This window comes from Saccostrea cucullata, unplaced genomic scaffold (genome assembly GCF_032062105.1).
Source record: "Saccostrea cucullata isolate Sc308-1 unplaced genomic scaffold, CSIRO_AGI_Scuc_v1 ctg18154, whole genome shotgun sequence".
Taxonomy (NCBI): Eukaryota; Metazoa; Mollusca; class Bivalvia; order Ostreida; family Ostreidae; genus Saccostrea; species Saccostrea cuccullata.
Genome location: NW_026925721.1, coordinates 1 through 10,562, shown reverse-complemented (window position 1 = coordinate 10,562; position 10,562 = coordinate 1). Strand labels below are relative to the sequence as shown.

General features: G+C 33.6%; 1 protein-coding gene across 1 annotated transcript; it reads right to left on the bottom strand.

Annotated features, from left to right (window-relative positions):
* Positions 1-5,481: 5,481 nt before the first annotated feature.
* Positions 5,482-10,140, bottom strand: LOC134269660 (receptor-type tyrosine-protein phosphatase mu-like). Its single transcript, XM_062751873.1, has 7 exons — positions 10,045-10,140; positions 7,899-8,027; positions 7,347-7,492; positions 6,536-6,671; positions 5,930-6,070; positions 5,734-5,827; positions 5,482-5,638 (listed from the first exon to the last, which is right to left on the bottom strand). Exons 1-7 carry the CDS (start codon positions 10,105-10,107, stop codon positions 5,520-5,522), a joined length of 828 nt encoding a protein of 275 aa, XP_062607857.1. The 5' UTR covers positions 10,108-10,140; the 3' UTR covers positions 5,482-5,519.
* Positions 10,141-10,562: the final 422 nt, after the last annotated feature.

Sequence of the window (10,562 nt, the reverse complement as noted above, 5' to 3'; positions counted from 1 at the left end):
CACAACTGCTGGTTGTGCAATTGATCGATTAGCAGGCGTGTATATTGTACATGGAACAGAATAATTGTCGAAGTGTTGACGAGTTTTATGTATTTAATCTGAACACTCTTAGGTCGTTTAAATGTGTAATGCACATGTAGTTAATTTGACAACAATCAGAGTCAGATATGTTATGAAATAGACAAAAGTCATGAAAAAAATATGCAGAAAGCACAACGGAGAAAATTATGTGACGTAAAACAAAGCATATAGTTGGAACGCAGTCAGTGCGCGATATATTTTGATCGCAGTTTTTGTTGCAAAACAATGACGTCGCTTTTTCTATTGTGACGTAAAATTTTGTCAGATTACATAAGGGGGGTTTTTGCTTGGAACGGCTCAAATTTCATTGAGTTTGGTAAGTGCATGCACGTTCAGGTATACTGTGACGCTTTGGAACTTAGAATTTGAACATGTCACTAAGTCTTTTATGCTTCCATTTATAGGCTACAACTAAAAAATGATACTTTATTTCTCAAATAAAATATAGTGTCATTTTCACATAGAGTTTCAAGCATTTAGAAATAAAAATATTATAATGTATGACCCGATAGATACACCAACGTTTTCTTAAAATTAATTTTTTCTGAAACTTTGCTATTTTGTTCTAGGATACAAAATCTCTCTTTATATAAACTTTGAAAGAAATTCAACCAAAATATTCTTGCCCACATAGTTTGACCCCTGTAAGAAGATTGTGAAATATGGCATCCAACTAGAGAACGAGCCATGCTTTGAAACTACCAAATGATCTAGTGCAAAGCGTTTAATACTGTTTAAAAAAGATAACCTTTTTGTTACTTGAACTCAGTAAGTTATATTGATACTGATATTAAATATGAGTAAACAATTACATAAAAAAGAATATAAATAGCGTCGGAATTGAAAAATTGAATTCACATGAAAATGTCCTACACTTGTTGTAAAATTAATATGTAATTATAATTAGTTAATTATAATATTTATTTATTGTTTGGCCTGTTATCACTGATATTAAATATGAGTAAACAATTACATAAAAAAAAACATAAATAGCGTCGGAATTGACAAATTGAATTCACATGAAAATGTCCTACACTTGTTGTAAAATTAATATGTAATTATAATTAGTTAATTATAATATTTATTTATTGTTTGGCCTGTTATCACACCGCCGAAACACTAAATTACCGTCGGATCTAAGTGAAAACGGGGTTTGTGGCTTGATGGGAGTCAATTTTTAACAACAAAAAAATTACAAAAAATTAAAATAATTACAGAATAAAATGTTTAAAAATAGAGAAAATTGAACCAGTGGTTTCAGAAATTTAGGCAATTGAAAAAATTGTCATGGCCCAAAAAAATCAGATATTAAATAGATTATGTCACAATATTTGACCTTTGACCTCTTGATATGCCCTTGACCTTTATAGTATAGAAAGAATGGAGACTCCTTATACATGTAACTACAAACCCTAAACTACTACATCTCAGACACGAATCGTACCGTTCCGTGCAGAAAGTGTACCGTACCGTTCACAAAGCGTACCGTTCCGTGCAGAAAGCGAACCGTTCCGTGCAAGAAACGAACCGTACCGTTCTTTGGTTAATTATGCAAACCACGCCCCCAATGATCTTTGAAACGTGTAATGACCAAATAAGTCATTTTGGTTTATTTCTCGCTACGGCGCCTGTGAAAGGAGGACGGAGGTTGTGTCTGCCTGTTCGAAACACCATTATCAAGTTTCATGCGTCTGGGCCTTCAACTGTAAAAATAAGGAAACTACTCGAAGCAAACTACAACTTTAAAACTACTAGACAGAGTGTGACACGATTCCTTATTTGCTCTAAATTAAATAAACTGGTTGTGTTTGTGGTCAAAGATACAGTACTGGCCACGAGTTTTTCCCACAATTTCGGAGTCTTTGAAGTCTCATTTTCTTTATTTAAGCAAATAAATCAATTTCCTTTAGAAATATTAGTCGTATTTAAATATTCGTAATATAACTATACAGACATTAAAACTAATATTATAAGATGCCCGAAAATTCAATATAATCGTGATCGTGCCCGGGGAAAAACCCTCTTTTAATGTGTTCATGTACATTCATGTGTCTTAATCCCATAATTGTATTTGACATAAAAATAAGTTCAATAGACTATTATACCACTAGGCTAGAACACGCGAATCAATTCCCTGGTTGTCTCTACTTTCGATTTTAATTTTGCTCATTTAAATTATTAAATCTTTTCAGATTCAAGATCGTTTTTGTTGTAAGAATGCATTCATATGTAGTACATAATAAGTATCAGATGCGTGATTTTACTAATGAATTATTTTCTAAGAATTTTAAAACATATATTAACTGTCTAGAGTAAAATTTAAAAAATGAACCATATTAGACTTTCACATTAATTCTGTTAATTTATTTACTATAGGCGAATCATTGGTGCAGTTATACTTACACTGAAAATTGTGCTTTTGTAAAAATAGAAAATTATAATTTAGGGATACATGCTTGTTTATTTTTGTCTGAAAAAGGATAATTTAGGAAGTAAATGTGTAAACAGTGTTGTGGTGAAACCTGGAAGATGCGTTTGCTGGATAATAGTTGAGTGATTAAATACACCTGATGTGGTCAGAACTAAATAATTTGTCATGTTTGTTAAACACACGGCACCCCCGTCCCTCCGGCTGTGACCCAATATTTTTTTTTTAAACAGGTGTGAACTCAATCGCAACTTCTCCGGCCTTTCCGACTTGCGGAAAAAACGACCTCGAATGTATAGGGTAGCCCTCCTTTTTCACGATCTTGAAAATAAATGCATGGAGACCTTTAATCTGTGGAATATGGAGTTTAACTTTATTCAATGTAATGATATTACCTAAAATATACCATAGAAGGAACTTCTAAATCCGTCTATCCTATATTTGAATAAACAGGAAATGTATATAAATTTTTAACATCCGGTGATGTTAATACATTCGAGGATGTTTTTCCGACCTCTGACGGAAAGACCCGAGATAATGTATTAAGGGGATGCATCTCTTTCTCTCTCTCTATCCCTCTCTCTGTTTCTATCTCATTCACGACATCGTTTTTATAGACTATACAAGAATAGAATAACTTAATAAAATAAAGAAAAACTTATTAACATAATTACTTAATACACTGAAAGGATTATTGAAAACATAAATACAACTCTGTGAAAAAAGAATGTTTTCTGTTACGAGAAAGCGCTCGGAAGTTATTGTATTGATTTCGTGTTTCTGTTGCTAATTTTCGTATTTATTTTGTTTACTGGTATTTCTCTTCTGAAGCAAACGTTTAAACGATAGATCTACAACTTTAAAAATAACCAGAAGTCTCTGTCGAGACTGAAGCTCTACTGGTTTGTACTTATAGCAAAGGAAGACGAAAGTACTTAAGCAGTTGGGAATTGAAACTTTACACTAGCAAAAAAGAGAATAATGATCCTTGAATAAGTCTCTTTAAGTTCTTAGTGTAGTCTACTTGCATGCCACATTATATTATAATCAGACTAAAACTGTATTTGAAGTAGCATTTTGAGAGTAACAGAAATTGCTATCTTTATTAACCAAGGTAATAATGTTCATTGAAGTCAAAAATGGATATAAAGAATTATGTACCTTAGTGTAGTCTACTCGTGTGCCAAGTTATATTGAAATCATACCAAAACTATAGGAGGAGTAGCATTTTGAAAGAATTTCAAAGAAATTTCTATTTTTAGTAACAATGCCAACACCATTCGTCGAAATCAAAAACCGATACACAGAATTATGTATTTTAGTGTAGTCTACTTATATACCAAGTTATATTGAAATCAGACCAAAACTGTAGGAGTAGCATTTTGAAAGAATTTCACAGAAATTTCTATTTTTAGTAACAACGCCAACACCGTTCGTCGAAATCAAAAACCGATACACAGAATTATGTATCTTAGTGTAGTCTACTTGTGTGCCAAGTTATATTGAAATCAGACCAAAACTGTAGGAGGAGTAGCATTTTGAAAGACTTTCACAGAAATTTCTATTTTTAGTAACAATGCCAACACCGTTCGTCGAAATCCAAAACCGATACACAGAATTATGTATCTTAGTGTAGACTACTTGTGTGCCAAGTTATATTGAAATCAGACCAAAACTGTAGGAGGAGTAGCATTTTGAAAGAATTTCACAGAAATTTCTATTTTTAGTAACAACGCCTACACCGTTTGTCAAAATCAAATACCGATATACAGAATTATGTATCTTAGTGTAGTCTACTTGTGTGCCAAGTTATATTGAAATCAGACCAAAACTGTAGGAGGAGTAGCATTTTGAAAGAATTTCACAGAAAATTCTACTTTTAGTAACAACGCCAACACCGTTCGTCGAAATCAAAAACCGATACACAGATTTATGTATCTTAGTGTAGTCTACTTGTGTGCCAAGTTATATTGAAATCAGATCAAAGCTGTAGGAGGAGTAGCATTTTGAAAAATTGTTTACAGACAGACAGACATACAGACTGACAGACGGACGGACGCCGGACGCATTACTTTCGCATAAGCTCTTCTGGTCTCTGACCAGTAGAGCTAAAAAACATATATTATAACTAGGAATAAAAAATGAAGCAGGAATAGTCATATTTATTATTTCATTTCATTTTTCTTTTCCTTTTTAAAATGAAGGTTCAGCATTCGTAAAAAATAAGCACAGAAATATTTACGAGTTCTATATATATATTAATACTCATATCTACTCATAATGCCCAAGACATCGGTGGGATGATGTCTTTTCTTCATTTTAGCTCCATCGCCTCTGTAGTGTAATTTTATGTTTAAATTGAAACCGAAAAATTAAATTTTTAATAGCGGAACTATATTTATATACGTGAATTAAGTACTTCAAAAGTCATTTAAAATGAATTAATTCTTAGCAGCCAATCAAGAATTAAAGCTAACAGGCTCCGCCCACTCCATTTGCATACCGTTTCCAAAAGCGTACCGTTCACAAAACGACCCGTTCCGTGCAAGAAACGAAACGTACCGTCCACAAAGCGTACCGTTCCGTGAACAAAGCATACTGTTCCGTGCACAAAGCGTACCGTTCCGTGCACAAAGCGTACCGATCAAGTGGTGTAGTAGCACGGTTTAGGGTCTGTATATATATTTTCAAATATCAGCCTTCTACTATGTATGGAACACAGGTTACTCTACATTTAATAAAAGGCTATAACATGCTTTTTTATTGGCATGCATTTAGTTAGCGTAAACACGTTCTAAAATGTAAGCTCCCCAGTGACTTGTATATAGGATTCTCTGATATATTTCCGCAAAATATGACGAAATCATTTTATTTTTCTTACAGGGATCATTCATTGATTTCAATATTAGTCTTTTTTCTCAAGTAGTTTTTAAGAAAATGAGTTAAAAACAATCCACAGGTATTTCGTTCACCATTAAATCAAGTTGGTTTGAAATCTTTGTAAATAAAATTATGGTTGATTTAAGAAAAAAATAGAGAAAAAGTGTAAATATACCGAAACAGTTACTGCATTATAGTAAGCATCTCTCCCCGATACGTGTGAACTCAAAGACACCAAATACTGCTCCACTGCATTCAAAAAATCGATTATAATACTATTATTTTAAAATTAACCATTTCATGAATTATCAAATTCTTTTTCCGCACATATTAGTGTGGCTTACCCGGTAGTACTGATTGAGTTTTGTTGAGATGAAGATGATTTAAACCAGTCGTAAAATCTTCCGAATCATAGACTGGCTTTAGTGTGGAAAGTTCCTAATAAAACGGTAAAAAAATTGTAATTTACCAGTCTTTTTGTTATAAAATAAAAGAAAGATATATGAACTCACTCTACATATAAATATAAATGTTGCTTACATTGAATTCATTTGTTATTTCCTTCATTGTTTCTCGATTCGCACTACCACAACAAACATTCAGAAAATCTTCTCGTTTGATTATTCTGCCTTGGCGCCTGAAGAACTCAAACAACGCATGGTGCAGGAAAATGTATTGCTCCTACAAATATATTAGCATTTAAATATTTGTGCTTGAACTGCAAATGAAAATATAACTTATTGTTAACAGAAACAAAAATCGTCCCGTTTAATGTTTGCCCTATTCGTCCTACTCACCGGGAGGCAAATTAAATTTAAGACGGGGCAAATAAAAAACCACAGTATGATTTCTTTAAAAAAAATCTGTAACTGGACGGATTTAAAACGGGACAAAATATTTTCTAACAAAAGGAGAAAAAAATCTGCCTTCAGTATTCAATATGTATTGCATTATGAAGAAAAAAAGTTTTATTTCTGCAGGTAAACACACACACATACACCCTCATCCCCCCCCCCCCCCCCCACACACACACACAATTACAAAAATAGGACACATACAAACGAACACACAAACCACATCCAGAAAGAGATAAAGAGAGAGAGGTTTCAATGATTATCCTGACCATTTTCAACAATAAAAACATACCACATTCTGTATCATTGTCATCCTGTCTCTACGCATGGTCTTGACATACTCTATGACATTGACCTTGCCGTTGTCCTTCCCATACCTTGACAGAACGTCAAGGCCAATAAAGGTACCTGTTCTTCCTACTCCAGCACTGAAAAATTCATGTTATGGATACATATATATTATATCATTTAAACAGATAAGGAACAATGAACAATTAGAAGCCAATTCATGCATGTAACATTAACATTTTTGGAGGAAAACAGACTTAAAAGTACTGCAGATGAATGAATGTCGAATCATAAATCAGCTCACCTAAGTTGTTCTTTGAAAGTTGTTCTTTTTATAAAAGTTGAATTTCAGATTGAAAGAGCAAATGCGGGCTGATGATATTGTATGAACAAGAAAAAAATCTTCTTTTTTAGGAACAAAATACATGTATATTTAATAATGTGAAAAAGTCTACTGTGATAAGTATGGAAACATTTGCAAAGAGGCAGAATCTGCTGAAATTTGTTAAATTTATTTTTTAAAACGCTTCATGAAATATGCCGGCGTGAAGCGTCGTAATTCATAATCTCATGAATCTTCAAAAATAACATTTTTTTCTTAATAATAATAATAATAATAATATAATAATAATAATAATAATAATATTTTTATACTTTCACAATTTAAAATTGTTCCACCTTTTCTTTTTCTCTCTCTATAATTGGTTTCATTAATGCTTCACATCTGCAACCGGGCATGTATCTAATGGGCTCAGAGTTTAGCCATTTTTTTTTTTTAGGTTTTTCTAAGAAATTATTTTCATATTTTGTTTTACCTGCAATGCACGAGAATCGGATACTGAGATCGGGTCACCTTGTGTCTAAAGTTTCTGTGAAAAACTACAAGATCTAGTGGATTAGGAGTCCCATGATCTGGCCATCTAGTGTAATGAAACTGCACGACCGTCCTTGACCCAGTTACCTAGGAAGTACATAAGAAATTATGTCAAATACGTTCTTTGTCTAGTAAAATCATTGTCCTCTTTTATATCATGGTAAACAATCTAATATGAAATACGGAGTCGGGCTAAAGTAGACTTTTTCTGCTGATCACTTCCCTTCACTTTTATTTGTGAATAAAATTTTGTGTAAAAAGAAGAGAATCTTCTATAAGACATATACTTTATTTTTACTTTGAAATATGAAGGAAATTAAGACCTGTTTGTTTTACTTAATATAATAATTATATAATTATAATACATTAAAATTAAATTAGACAGGTGCATTAATTTGTACAAATACAATAAAGAGTAAATGAAGGAACGATTTAATTTTTAAAAAATGTAAGAATACAAGTTTATAGCATCACATATAACACATGTACTTACTTCCCTTTTCTTTAAATTCAAAACTCTGATCACGTAATATGCATACACCTTTTCCTCAACCAGAGTAACAGAGAATGGCTCCAATTCTAATGCTTCGTCTTCATTTGACCAATACTGATGACATTTTTTCTGTGAACAAATTGAATTTGATATTTTCTATTTTCGATGGCTCAAAAAATAAATGAAAAATGATAATTAAGATAAGAAAAAAATAGATAATAAACACTGTATAGAAATAAACAAATATTTACATAAATCAACTCTGCAAATTGTTTCATAATTTTGATAAATTATAAAAATGTCAGACTGCAATTTATAACTGAAAAGGGGAAAGAATAAACAGAATGCTTCATTTTATTATACACCTAATGTGTATCGCTCAATTTTACTGATGATTTTATGCAATCACGTGACGTCGTTATCCGACTTTCAGGATCACCATACGGTGGTTTTCTGAATCCATATCACCACTTTCAGAAACTGAAGACGTAGTACGCAAAAGAAATATAACGTTATTTTTGCTTGCGCGTTAAAAAGTCCCTTGTTATTATGCTTTGTTTAATGGATTAATATTATATAATTAATGTCCACAGGTTAATTTCAATATATTTAACTAGTTATAAGATGGTATATAATAAATTTAATATCATAACAGTAACTTGATCCGAAGGGTTGTATCACGTTGAATTGACAGGCGCGGATCATCAGATCAAACTTGAAGCTAAAGGCCCTGTCACACCAACTGCGTTCACACTGAGTCATTACGTCGTTGTTAAATTTTTAAAATCGCCGTGGAATCGCAGAAAAATTGCACAAATTTCTGTTAAATTTTCACAATATGAAGATCTCACGGCGTCCCTACGATGACGGACGCGATTCTACGGCGATCCCACGGCGTTCTACTGCGTTCCCACGGAGATCTCTCGGCGATTGACTGCGCTTCCGCGGAGTTTCCACGGCGCGTTAGGAGTTTTCACCTCGTGTTCACGGCGTTCTCACTGCGCTGGCTGCGTTCACAATACGTTCACAATGCGCTCTATACTTATTGATATATATTCAGAAGGAATGTGACACATTTTTGTTTAAAAATTCAAGTTACACGATGGAAAGACTTCTAATCATGCCAAGAAATATTCTTAATAATTAAAAATGTTCTATATTTAAATAATTTAGTACTAAATTATTAATAGTTTTATGATTAAACTCCTTTTTTCCAATTTCATCGGTTCAGTTGTGTTGTTAGATTTTCTTTATTTTATTTAGAATGTAAAAAAAATAAACACACCGAAAAGTTTTCTACAAAATTTAAGTGAAACAACAGAACAAGTTCTGGCGTTATTTTCTCTTCCATTTTTTTTCCAGTGCAACAAATACGTTGGAATTATTGCTGATCAGATGATCCCATTGCTCTTGTTTTGTGAGCTGGCTGACAACGTTCTAACAACGCCGTGAAAGCGCATTTTGATCGCCAACGGACGCTGTAGAAACGCCGTTGGAGCGCAATGATCGCAGTGACAACTCCGTGCTGTCGCCGTGTAATCGCAGTCGAAAAATCACAAGACGATAAATCTCATTAGAAGCGCCGTAATAACGCGATAAAACGCAGTGACATCTCCAAGGACTCCGCGACATCTCCGTGAGGTCTCCGTGGAAGCGCAGTCTGCTATCACTGCGTTCGTGCCGCGATCATGTGCGTCTTCACGGCGTTTATACGGAGCTACCACTACGTTGTTGGAGATCTCACCGCGCTGCTACTGCGATCATACTACGTTTCCACTGCGTTCTTGTCAGACCGCGATCACACGGCGCGTACTTTGTGCATGCCCAAAGTGATCGCCGTCCCCTGGCGTTCTAGGAGACCCTCCGCGACCCTACGGCGTTCAGTGGAGATCTCGCCGCGTTGTCACGGCGCTGTAGGAGACTCTACTGCGATCACCTTGGCGTTTTGCATTTTTTGAGGACGCCGTGCAGTCGCCGTGAGGACGCAGCCCCGGTGTGACAGGGTTTTAAGCGTCTCATTTAATCTGATGATCAGCGCCTGTCAATTCGACGTGATATGACCCTTCGGAGCAAGCTACTGTTATATTAATATATGTATATTTTTTTTCTGATTCATTCATAAAAAAAGGGAATTTAAAAATCAAACCTTTGGTCCCTCAATAAGATTCGTCAGCATGACAATGTATTCAATATTCTCTTGCCATATCATTCTCCAATGGTCTATCAAAGTCTTTTCTTTCGGTCCTGTTTGTACATTAGTCAAATCAAAGTTATAAATAAATACAGAAATGGTTTCCTGATGAAATATACACACTGTGAGATTTATATAAGATACATTAAAATAAATATGCAGTCGTTTGAATAATCAAAAAATTTCCCCTTTAGAACATCTTATTGGGACATTGATTTCTAAATTTTACTGAACACGAGTTTTAGTCTTCTAAATGCCTGATTAATGTAGACAATTTGCTTGAGAACTTAAGCGTTTAAATGATAAAGATTGACTATTATCTGACCTTGACTTGCAATGTATTCAAGTTTTCGGTCCAAATTCTGAAATAAATTCGAAAACATGTATTTTTTATGCATATTGAATTTAAAGTGCCTTGTATATATGTATAATTATAAAGACCGATAGAGCGGAGATTATTATTTTAAATTACA